Source organism: Sapajus apella, unplaced genomic scaffold, assembly GCF_009761245.1.
Source record: "Sapajus apella isolate SASKATOON/1434 unplaced genomic scaffold, GSC_monkey_1.0 scaffold77, whole genome shotgun sequence".
Taxonomy (NCBI): Eukaryota; Metazoa; Chordata; class Mammalia; order Primates; family Cebidae; genus Sapajus; species Sapajus apella.
This window is the reverse complement of record NW_022437017.1, coordinates 400,817-412,742: the sequence shown is the minus strand read 5'-3', so window position 1 is coordinate 412,742 and position 11,926 is coordinate 400,817. Positions and strand designations below refer to the sequence as shown.

Genomic DNA, 11,926 nt, shown 5'->3' with positions numbered 1-11,926 from the left:
TTTTTTTTTTTGAGACGGAGTTTCACCCTTGCTACCCAGGCTGGAGTGCAATGGCGCGATCTCGGCTCACCGCAACCTCCGCCTCCTGGGTTCAGGCAATTCTCCTGCCTCAACCTCCTGAGTAGCTGGGATTACAGGCATGCGCCACCATGCCCAGCTAATGTTTTTTGTATTTTTAGTAGAGACGGGGTTTCACCATGTTGACCAGGATAGTCTCGATCTCTTGACCTCGTGATCCACCCGCCTCGGCCTCCCAAAGTGCTGGGATTACAGGCGTGAGCCACCGCGCCCAGCTTTTTTTTTTTTTTTAAATAGAGATGAGGTTTCACCATGTTGGCCAGACTGGTCTTGAACTTGTGATCTGCCCCCCTTGGCCTCCCAAAGTGCTGGGATTACAGGTGTGAGATACCATGCCTGGCTTGCCCGACTAATTTTTGTGTTTTTAGTAGAGATGGGGTTTTACTATGTTGGCCAGGTTGGTCTTGAATTCCTGACCTTAGGTGACCTGCCCACCTCTGCCTTCCAAAGTGCTGGGAAAATGCATGAGCCACCATGCCCCACCAAATTTGAATATTATAATAGAATAATTATAATATAATATATATTTCCTGAATTGTAACTCAGGAAATCTGATTTTCTTCTCCATTGTTTCCTATTTTCATTTGTTAAAGGCTGTATTTGTCTGTTTCATGACCTGAAGTATTTTTTTTACAGAGGCTTCCTTGCCATGTAGTCACTGAAATCTCTATTTCTTTTTTTTTCTTCTTTTTTTTTTTTTTTCTTATTTATTTATATATTTAGAAATGGGGTCTCACCATTTTGGCCAGGCTGGTCTTGAACTACTAACACGTATGTGATCTCCCCACCTCAGCCTCCCAAAGTGCTGGGATTACAGTTGTGAGCCACCGCGCCCAGCCCTCCTTTGTTTTCTTTTTAAGAAGCAAATGGAATTCAATGAAATCTCTATTTCTTTAGTAAAAGGCGAAAGATTTATACAATCTGAAGAGAAACCAGAGTATTGAAATCTCTATTTCTTTAGTTTATGTTCAGACAATAGAGAACACAGAGATCACAGAAGATTCACAGATTTTCTAAATGCCAGGAGAGAGAAAAAAAAAAAAAAAAAAAAAGATGAAACTAAGAAACAAAACCTCCACCTCTTTTTTGTTTGTGCTGGGGCGGTTTTTGAACACTTAGGCAGCGTGTTTAAAACTCTGCTTCAATCCGCCAGGCATGGTGGCTCATGCTTGTATTTTTAGCACTTTGAGAGGCCAAGGTGTGTGGATCATCTGTGGTCAGGAGATCAAGGCTAGCCTGGCCAACATGGCGAAACCCCATCTCTACTAAAAATACAAAACTTAGTCGGCTGTGGTGGCAGGCACCTGTAATCCCAGTTACTTGGGGGGCTGAAGCACGAGAATCACTTGAACCCAGGAAGTGGAGGTTGTAGTAAGCTGAGATCACGCCACTGCACTCCAGCCTGGGTGACAGAGCAAGACTCCATCTCAAAAAAACCCACACATGAAAAAACCTCTGCTTCAGCCTTCACTTCTGCTGAACTGAGCCTGGAGATCAGCTGGTACTGAAAATGATGGTCTTCTCAGGTCTTTTCTGGAAATGTGTTCTTTCCTGGGCATGAAAGGGGCATTCTCTATTCCCCAGCATACCTGGGTACTTTAAGTACCTGGGCACTTTCGTATCCTAATTTCTCAAATTTTTCTCCTCAGCTTTTCTTCCCAAGCCTTAGATGGTCTATCATATGTCTCCACCGTAATCTGTTGACCCAAGTAACTTCAGGTTCTTTGTTCACTTTATGACATTTCAAACAATTGCTGCCATTTCTTAACTCTGGTTGGTTTTCATGTGCCAGTTGGCAACTTGTGTATTTCATAGAGAAATGCCTAGTCAAATTCTTTGCCCATTTTAAAATCCATTTATTTGGGGTTTTGAAAATAATTTTTATTTTTAATTGTAAAAATGTGTAACAAAAAAACTAAACCATAATTAGGTGTACAATTCAGTATTGTTAATTAGACTTATCCTCTTGTGTAACTGATCTGCAGAAAATTTTCACCTTGCAGAAGTTAAAATTTATAGCTATTGAATAGCAACTTCCTATTCCTCCTTACCGTGGCTGGCAGCTACCATCTACTTCCTGCTTTTATGTGTTTGACAACCTCACAGGAGTTATTAAAGAGCCATATACATATTTTTTGACTAGCTTATTTCATGTAGCATAGTGTGCTGAAAATTCATCCATTTTGTAACATGTAACAGATGTCTTTTTTTTTTTTTTTAGATAGAGTCTTGCTCTGTCACGCAGGCTAGAGTGCAATGGCATGATAATAATTCACTGCAGCCTCAATCTCCAGGGCTTAAGGGATCCTCCCACCTCAGCCTCCTGAGTAGCTCAGACTACAGGTATGCACCACCACCAAATAAAAAATTTTAATTTTTTTTGTAGACAGAGTCTCACTGTGTTGCCTAGGCTGGTCTTGAACTTCTGGGTTCACACATTTCTTCTGCCTCAGCCTCTCAACTTGTTGGGGTTACAGGCATCGGCCACTGCCTATCCTAGATATCTTTTAAAAAATACTAAACAGTATCTCAAGCCAGGCATAGTGTCTCAAGACTGTAACCTCAGCACTTTGGGAGGCTGAGCCAGGAGGATCACTTGATCCCTTGAGCCCAGGGGTTTGAGACCAACCTGAGCCACAAGTGAGACCCCACTATGAGATCAAAAAAAAAAACGCCAGTTGTGGTGGTGCATGCTTCTTTTTTTGTTTGTTTTTATGCAAGCCTACCTGCAAAAGGTACATGCCTCTTGTGCCAGCTACTTGGGAGGCTGAGGTGGGGGGATTGCGTAAGCCCTGGGGGGGTTCAGGCTGCATTGAGCTGAGATGACACCACTGCACTCCAGCATGGGCAACAGAGCAATACTCTGTCTCAAAAAAAAAAAAAATCTCATTGTATGTATTGAGAAATAAAATTTATGGGAGGCCACTGTTTTGGACTAAGCTACTGTACTAGGCTCAAACAGACCAGGCCAGGATGGAATCCTGGAATACTTGCTTTTGCTACAAGTAGCCAATCAGAAGGGTTCCAGCTAACCTGAGTCAACATGGTAAGGAAGTCACCTGGGCTTTAGAAAGTAACTTTGAAAGGCCGGGCGCTGTGGCTCACGCCTGTAATCCCAGCACTTTGGGAGGCCGAGGCGGGTGGAGCACGAGGTCAAGAGATCGAGACCATCCTGGTCAACATGGTGAAACCCCGTCTCTACTAAAAATAAAAAAAAATTCAGCTGGGCATGGTGGCGTGTGCCTGTAATCCCAGCTACTCAGGAGGCTGAGGCAGGAGAATTGCCTGAACCCAGGAGGCGGAGGTTGCAGTGAGCCGAGATCGTGCCATTGCACTCCAGCCTGGGTAACAAGAGCGAAACTCCGTCTCAAAAAAAAAAAAAAAAGAAAGTAACTTTGAAATGATTTAACAGTTTTTTGGTTTTTTTTTTTTTTGAGATGGAGTCTTGCTGTGTTGCCCAGGCTGGAGTGCAGTGGTGCAGTTTCAGCTCACTGCACCCTCTGCCTCTTGGGTTCAAGTGAGTCTCTTGTCTCAGCCTCCCGAGTAGCTGGGACTACAGGCACGTGGTATCACACCCAGCTAGTTTTTTGTATTTTTAGTAGAGACAGGATTTCACCGTGTTAGCCAGGATGGTCTTTTTTTTTTTTTTTTTTTTTTTTTTTAAGACGGGGTTTCACATGTTGGTCAGGCTGGTCTTGAACTCCCGACCTCAGGTGATCTGCCCGCGTTGGCCTCCAAAGTGCTTGGATTACAGGCGTGAGCCACTGCGCCTGGCCCAGGATGGTCTTGAGTAGAGACAGGGTTTTGCCATGTTAGCCAGGATGGTCTTGATATCTTGACCTTGTGATCTGCCTGCCTCAGCCTCTCAAAGTGCTGGGATTACAGTAGTGAGTCACCATGCCCTGCCCTTTTTGTTTTTATTTCTGCTTACTTCACCCCTTTTCTGCCTATAAAGCTCACCTCCTCTACTCGATTTGAGGAAAGCAAAGAATTTTCATTTAAGTAATGCGAGCTGTTTCAAATTAGGCCCAGAGAGGCATTAAAATGAGACAGCAATCATGTTCTACTATCCTCTTTGAGCTATGTATTCATCTCTTGGAACTGCTTGCTTTTGCTACAAGTAGCTATAAATTAACCTAATAATGCCACCCGGACATCATATCCTACACCTTATAACAAATCAGTGTATATAGCCAGTCACTAATGAATATTATTCCGGTAAACCAGTGGGAATTCCTGACAACTTTGTGTCAGTCCACTCCATTTCTCCCCTTTTTTGCTGTAAGAATATACTTGTGTTCTGTAAGTAGCTAACTACAAGACAAAAAAGAAAAAAAAAAAAATCCACTTGTGGCCGGGTGCAGTGTGGCTCACGCCTGTAATCCCAACACTTTGGGAAGCCAAGGCGGGTGATTCACCTGAGGTCAGGAATTTGAGACCAGCCTAACCAACATGGAGAAACCCCGTCTCTACTAAAAATACAAAAGTTAGCTGAGTGTGGTAGCATATGCCTATAATCCCAGCTATTCGGGAGGCTGAGGCAGGAAAATCGCTTGAACCTGGGAGGTGGAGGTTGTGTTGAGCAGAGATCGTGCCATTGCACCCAGCCTAGGTGACAAGATTGAAACTCTGTCTCAAAAAAAAAAAAAGAATCCACATGTAGCTGGGCATAGTGGCTCATGCCTATAATCCCAGCACTATGAGAGGCAGAGGCAGGAGGATCACTTGAGACCAGCCCAGGCAACATAGTGAGATCCTGTTTCTACAAAAAAATAAAACATTAGCCAGCTGTGGTAGTGTGCGCCTGCAGTCCCTGCTGCTATGGGAGGCTGAGGTGGGAGGATCATCTGAGCTGAGGGAGGTCAAGGTTGCAGTGAGTCATGATTATGCCACTGTACTCCAGCCTGGGTGACAAAGTGAGACCCTGTCTAAACAACAACAAATCCCCTGTGTAACTGCTGTTTTAGAGTATATATTCAGGGCAACTTGAATCTGCTCCTGGGTTGCAATCCTCAGCTCTGGCCCCAATAAACTGTCCATTTATATTGATTTTGCTTAAGTTTCTTTTTTTGTTTTGTTTTGTTTTTGAGACGGAGTCTTGCTTTGTGTTCCAGGCTGGAGTACAGTGGTGCGATCTTGGCTCACTGCAGCCTCCATCTCCTGGGTTCAGGTGATTCTCCTGCCTCAGCCTCCCGAGTAGCTGGGGTTACAGGCATGTGCCACCATGCCCAGCTAATTTTTGTTTTTTTGGTTTCTCCATGTTAGTCAGACTGGTCTTGAACTCATGACCTCAGGTGATTTGCCCGCTTCTGCCTCCCAAAGCGCAGGGATTGTAGACATGAGCCACTGTGCCTAGCCTAAGTTTCTTCCTTTTATATCAACAGACTTATGGAGCGCATTTCTGTTTCTTTCTTTTTCTTTTTTCTTTTTTTTTTTTTTTTTGAGATGGAGTCTCGCTCTGTCACCCAGGCTGGAGTGCAGTGGCACAATCTTGGCTTATTGCAACCTCCGCCTCCTGGGTTCAAGCAATTCTGTCTCAGCCTCCCAAGTAGCTGGGATTACAGGTGCCTGGGTAATTTTTAAAATTATTTTTATTTTTATTTTTAGTAGAGACGAAGTTTCACCATGTTGGTCAGGCTGGTCTTGAACTCCTGACCTCGTGATACACCTGCCGTGGCCTCCCAAAGTCCTGGGATTACAGGCGTGAGCCACTGCAACTGGCTAACGCCTTTCTGTGTTATAGATGAGATGCTTCTTGATTCATGACTCACTAATAACCAATTAGATCACTGAACTCTTTGTTGAAATGTTTTCCTTCTTTTTTGAGACTGAGTCTCACTCTGTTGCCCAGGCTAAAGTGTAGTGGTGCAATCTCAGCTCACTGGAACATCTACCTCCTGTGTTCAAGCGATTCTCCTCCCTCAACCTCTGGAGTAGCTGGGACTACAGACCACCACACCTGACTAATTTTTGTATTTTTAGTAGAGATGGGTTTCACCATGTTTATCAGGCTGGTCTTGAACTCCTGACCTCAGGTGATCCATCTGCCTCAGCCTCCCAAAGTGCTGGGATTACAGGTGTGAGCCACTGTGCCCAGCGCTAAATTCATGACATTCTTGCCAACACTTGTTCTTTGGAGTAGTTGATTTTTCTTGTGAGTCATAGGAGTTTTTTATATGTTCTTGATGCTAACACCTTGCCAAATATATGATTTGCTGAACTTTTATACGATTCCCTGGTTGCTTTTTCCCAGTCCTGATAGTGTCTTCTGACACACAGAATTGTTTATTTATTTGGAGACAAGGTCTTGCTCTTTCCCCCAGGTGTGATTCCAGCTCACTGCAGTCTCAACCTCCTGGGCTGAAGGAATCCTCTTCCCTCAGCTGCCTGGCTCACACAAGTTTAAAATTTTGATGAAATAAAATTTGTCTTTCTTTTATGAACTGTGTTCTGGTGTTTTATCCAAGAAATCAATGCCAAACCCAATGGAAACTCTGCCCTGTGTTTTTGTTTAAAAATGAAAATTAAACAGAGTTAAAGATCCAGTTGACTTTTATTTGCAATTCATGAATTGGGGCACCATTCCATTCTATAGAGTAAGAGCTCCTACTGGACGCGATAGATGTGTGGTTTTTGTAAAGAACAAGGGAAACGGCAACAGCAACAAAGCAGATTGGTTAACATCAGGTTACTTTTATTGAAAGGATAAAGCAGAGGGGACGTCTTTATTATGCCAGCTGAGATTGACTGGGCCCTTTCCGATTGGTTGCTGTGAGTCCCCTGTTTTGTAGAAAAACTGAGTATATTTGAAGAGCTACCTGCTTCTTTAAAATTTTAGTTTGATCATGTGCCAGTTAGCATGAGTGACTCCATTTTGGTTTGGTCTCATTTGTTGGGGCCTAGTATAGGATCTTAGTCCAAAAAAATGGCCTGCATAATTTTTACTATTCTAAGAGTTGTTTAGTTTTAGCTGTTACATTTAGGTCTTTGATCCATTGTGATCTCATTTCTGTATGTAAGTTAAGGGTCCAACTGCCTTTTTTTTGTTTTTTTTTTTTTTTGAGACAGAGTTTTACTCTGTAACCCAGGCTAGAGTACAGTGACGTGGTGTCATCTCACTGCAACCTCCACCTCCTGGGTTCAAGTGATTCTCCTGCCTTAGCCTCCCAAGTAGCTGGGATTATAGGCACGTGCCATAACACCTGGCTAATTTTTTGTATTTTTAGTAGAGATGGGTTTCACCATATTGACCAGGCTGGTCTAGAACTCCTGATGTCAGGTTGTCTCTCAAAGTGCTGAGATTACAGGTGTGAGCCACCTCACCTGGCCCCAACTGTATTTTTTCACATGTGTATATCCAGTTTTCCCAGAAACATTTTTTCTTTCAACTTTTATTTTAGGTTTGGGGGGTACATGTGCAAGTTTGTTACATGAGTAAATTGTGCGTTACTAGGGGTTAGTGTTCAACTGATTTAGTCACCTGGGTAGTGAAAGCATAGTACCTGATAGGTTTCTTTTTCACCCTCACCTTCTTCCAACCCTCCCACTTCAAGTAGGCTCCAGTGTCTTTTGTTCTCATCTTTGTATCCATGCCAACACCATTTTTTGAAAAGTATTTTTTTTTCCCCAATAGTGAATCTAGGCACACTTGCAAAAATCATTTTGCCATTTATGTGTGTGTATCTTTCTGGGCTCTGTGTTCTATTCCAAGGGTCTGTATCAGTGTCTTTATGACAATACCACATTGTTTTGATTACTATACCTTTGATTACTTATCTAAGGATTTTTGCTTTGGTATTCATAAATGACATTTGTCTGCTTTTTTTTTTTCTTTTTGTTATCTTTGTCTATCTGGCCTCATAGAATGAATTGGGGTGTGTTCCCTCCTCTACATTTTTTTTTTTTTTTTTTTTTTTTGGGAGACGGAGTTTCGCTCTTGTTACCCAGGCTGCAGTGCAATGGCGCGATCTCGGCTCACCGCAGCCTCCGCCTCCTGGGTTCAGGCAATTCTCCTGCCTCAGCCTCCTGAGTCGCTGGGATTACAGGCACGCGCCACCATGCCCAGCTAATGTTTTGTATTTTTAGTAGAGACGGGGTTTCACCATGTTGACCAGGATGGTCTCGATCTCTTGACCTCATGATCCACCCGCTTCGGCCTCCCAAAGTGCTGGGATTACAGGCTTGAGCCACTGCGCCCGGCCTACATTTTTTTTTAGAATAGTTTGAAGAGGATCGGTGTTAATTTTTCCTTAAATGTTTGATAGATTTTAGCAGTGAAACTATTTGCAGGCTTTTATTTGTTGGGGGTTATTGATAACTGCATCAATCTGACTAGTGGTAGGTTTCCACAGATTTTCTCTGTCTTAATGACCCAGTCTTGGTAGATTGTTTAAGCCTAGAAATTGCCCACTTCATGTTACTCCATTTGTTGGTGTACGCATAGAGGCTTCTTTACTATGGTATGAGGCATTCTTTCAATTGTACTTCCTTGTTATTATCCAGGAGTTCTACTGATGTGGAATATGGTGTGGGGAGACAGTAAACATTCCATTGACATACGATTTGGGCTCTTTAGGAAGCTTGCGTTGCTGGGTTGTGATTTGCCTATGTACTTTTTTTTTTTTTTTTTTTTAATGTTTCTGCATAAGCACTTCTTATCCTCTTGCCTCTTTAGTGGAGGTAGGAAGGGCAAAGGGGAATAAAATTAGGTATTCCTCTTGTCCCAGAAGGTTTGGCTCTGGTAGCATCCTAGTTGGTAGGCTGTTTCCCTTTCCCTCCCTTCCTTCCCTCCCCTCCCTCCCTCCCTCCTTCCCTCCTTTCCTTCCTTCCTTCCTCTCTTTTTTTCTCTTTCTTTTCTCCCTTCCCTTCCCCTTTTTTCATTTCTTTCTTTCTTTTATTTATTTTTAAATTTTGTTTTGTTTTAATTGTTTTTATTTAAAGAAAACAGTACACAGTTAACCCAGTTTCATGGCAAGTTCTTTAGCCTTTGCCTTTTCTAGCTTGGCAATGCAAGCCACAGACTTGGGACCCAGGACATTGCCTCCCCAGTGACGGTGGATCTTATGATGTCTGTGATTGTAATTGGTGTGGACAGCTTCCACCAGCTTAGCCAAAGCACCTTTGTCTTCCAAACTAATGTGTGTGAAGGCGACAGTGGTGCAGGTCTTCCTGTGGACTAGACGTCCCAGTCTTGCCTTCCCCTTGATAATGCAGTAAGGGACTCCCATTTTATGACTGACATAGGGCAGGCAAGAAGACAACGAGCTCAATGGGATCCACATCATGAGCAATCACCACCAGCTGCGCTTTCTTGTTTTCCACCAAGGTGGTGACGGTGTTGACTCCTGCTCAAAGGACAGGTTGCCTCTTACTGGGGACGTCCCCTTTGCCAGCCACTTTCTTCTCGGCCCGGGCCAACAGCCTCTGCTTTTTCTCTTGCTTCATCTCCGGTCTGTTCTTGTGGGCCAGCTTAAGCAGCTGGGTTGCTGTTTGGCGGTCCAGGGGCTGGCTGAATTGGTTAATTGCAGGAGGCACTTTCAGCCGCTTATAGAGGATGGCTCTCTGCCGCTGCAACTTGATACAGCAGGGACATTTCACAAAGCGAGTGAGGTCTCTTTTGGGCTGGTTGTCTTGTCCAGTGCTACAATTTTTAGGACTTTTCTCACATAATGGATTCACCACTTTCTTGGCCTCCTGCTTCTTCACGACAGCAGGGGCCGGAGCCACCTTCTTCCGCTTGGCCTTCTTTCCTTTCGGCATCTTGGGCAGCGGGAAGCAAGAGCTTATTTATTTATTTATTTATTTTACAAAGATGGGGTTTCTCCATGATGGCCAGGCTGGTCTTGAACTCCTGACCTCAGGTGATCCACCCACCTCGGCCTCCCAAAGTGCTAGGATTACAGGCGTGAGCCACCGCACCTGGCCTCTTTTGTTTTTTGTGTTTTTTTTGATAGACACATGGGATCTCACTTGGTTTCCCAGGCTGACCTTGAATCTTGGCCTCAAGCCATTTTCTGGCCTTTGGCCTCCCAAAGTGCTGGAATTATAGACATGAGCTACTGCACCTGGCCTGAAGGTGGTAATTCAGAACAATTCCCTGAGTGTATTTCAGAATGACTACTCACCCTCTACCTGTCACAAGCAGGAAGCAATTTTCCTATGATCTTTACTGTGAGAACTGATACGGTTTCTGGAGGTAGAGCTCACATACTCCTGGAGGGGCCCCATATATGACTGGACTCCCTGGATTTTTACCTTTTTTTTTTTTTAATAGCTAATTTAAAAAAACTATATTTAGTGGAAAAGAGGTCTCGCTATGTTTTCCAGATCGGTCTTAAACTCCTGAGCTCAAGTGATCCTCCTGCCCCCATCTTCCAAAGTGTTGGGATTACAGGCGTGAGCCACCAGATCCAGCCAGATTTTTACTCTTTAAATTTATCCACAGTAAGCCTTCAGTAATTCATCAGTTGCAATTTAGGTTTTCCCATCCCTGTACTGCTTCCCACAGAGATTTTGCTATGGGAGTCTGTTCTAGTAAGTTATGACTCTTTTTATCAGTTAGGTTGGTGGGATCCTGTCCCAAAGCCAGTATCCAGATACTGTCAAAGGTCAGACTTTGTGAACAAGCATTTCTAAAGATAGGCAGTCTCAGGGTGGCTGATATTAACTTTTTTCTGCGTGCTAGTTACTACCTCTTTGTTACGGCAGGTGCTACAGACCCACCGTACAAAGAGGCATTAGGGGTGGCCCGGCAACATATAATTCCCCCACCAGAGAGTCATATTCCTATTATACTGTTGCTAGCTCAGTTCTAGCAGCAGAATTGCTTTGTGGAAGGAAGTGAATTTAGACAGAAGTTAAGTTTGATGACTGGGGAATCTTGGAATAAATGTTTGTAGAGCACAGAGTCATGAGAACTTCTTGGGAGTAGAGTCTAGGATCCCAGTGCTGTCAGTCAGTCTCACCCATCCTCCTCCATACATGTGGGATGTTTCAGGACTCAGTGGCCTTTGAGGATGTAGCTGTGAACTTCACTCTGGAAGAGTGGGCTTTGCTGGATCCTTCCCAGAAGAATCTCTACAGGGATGTGATGCGGGAAACCTTCAGGAACCTGGCTTCTATAGGTAAGGATGACAATATTCCTTCCCTTAGTAAACTAGAGAACAAGTGTTTCTAGCTCCTTTACACTTTGGGGAATAAACCAGGCATGGCTGCAGTGAATTGTGAACATAAAATCTAATACTTTTTTTCATTATTTTGTACTAATTCATAATGACTTTTTTGGTCTAAATTTTAGGAAAACAATGGGAAGACCAGGACATTGAAGACCCATTCAAACTTCCTAGGAGAAATACAAGGTAATTTGCATTCACAAAAGAAAGCTCTGTTCCTTGAGAGCATTTCATATTGTTAGGATTTTTTTTTAAAACAAGCAAACAAAACATATAAGCCCAATTTCAAGTTGATTGGTTTTTAGAAAATCTTCTCCTAAAACATAGTTAAGTGTAACATAGATGTTCAGTATTTGCAAAATAGTTCACTTGTAGACAGTATTAAGAAACCTCGGCCGGGCACGGTGGCTCAAGCCTGTAATCCCAGCACTTTGGGAGGCCGAGGCAGGTGGATCACGAGGTCAAGAGATCGAGACCATCCTGGTCAACATGGTGAAACCCCGTCTCTACTAAAAATACAAAAAAATTAGCTGGGCATGGTGGTGCGTGCCTGTAATCCCAGCTACTCAGGAGGCTGAGGCAGGAGAATTGCCTGAACCCAGGAGGCGGAGGTTGTGGTGAGCCGAGATCGCGCCATTGCACTCCAGCCTGGGTAACATGAGTGAAACTCCGTCTCA

The 11,926-nt window shown here is 43.6% G+C and overlaps 1 protein-coding gene across 2 annotated transcripts in view; it reads left to right on the top strand.

Moving 5' to 3' along the window:
- Positions 1-11,926, top strand: part of ZNF627 (zinc finger protein 627) — a 28,707-nt gene that overhangs the window by 12,664 nt on the left and 4,117 nt on the right. For both annotated transcript variants that reach the window (XM_032251668.1, XM_032251669.1), the window contains exons 2-3: positions 11,075-11,201; positions 11,375-11,435. In XM_032251668.1, the coding sequence (XP_032107559.1) occupies positions 11,075-11,201; positions 11,375-11,435 (188 nt within the window). The remainder of the gene's footprint in view (positions 1-11,074; positions 11,202-11,374; positions 11,436-11,926) is intronic.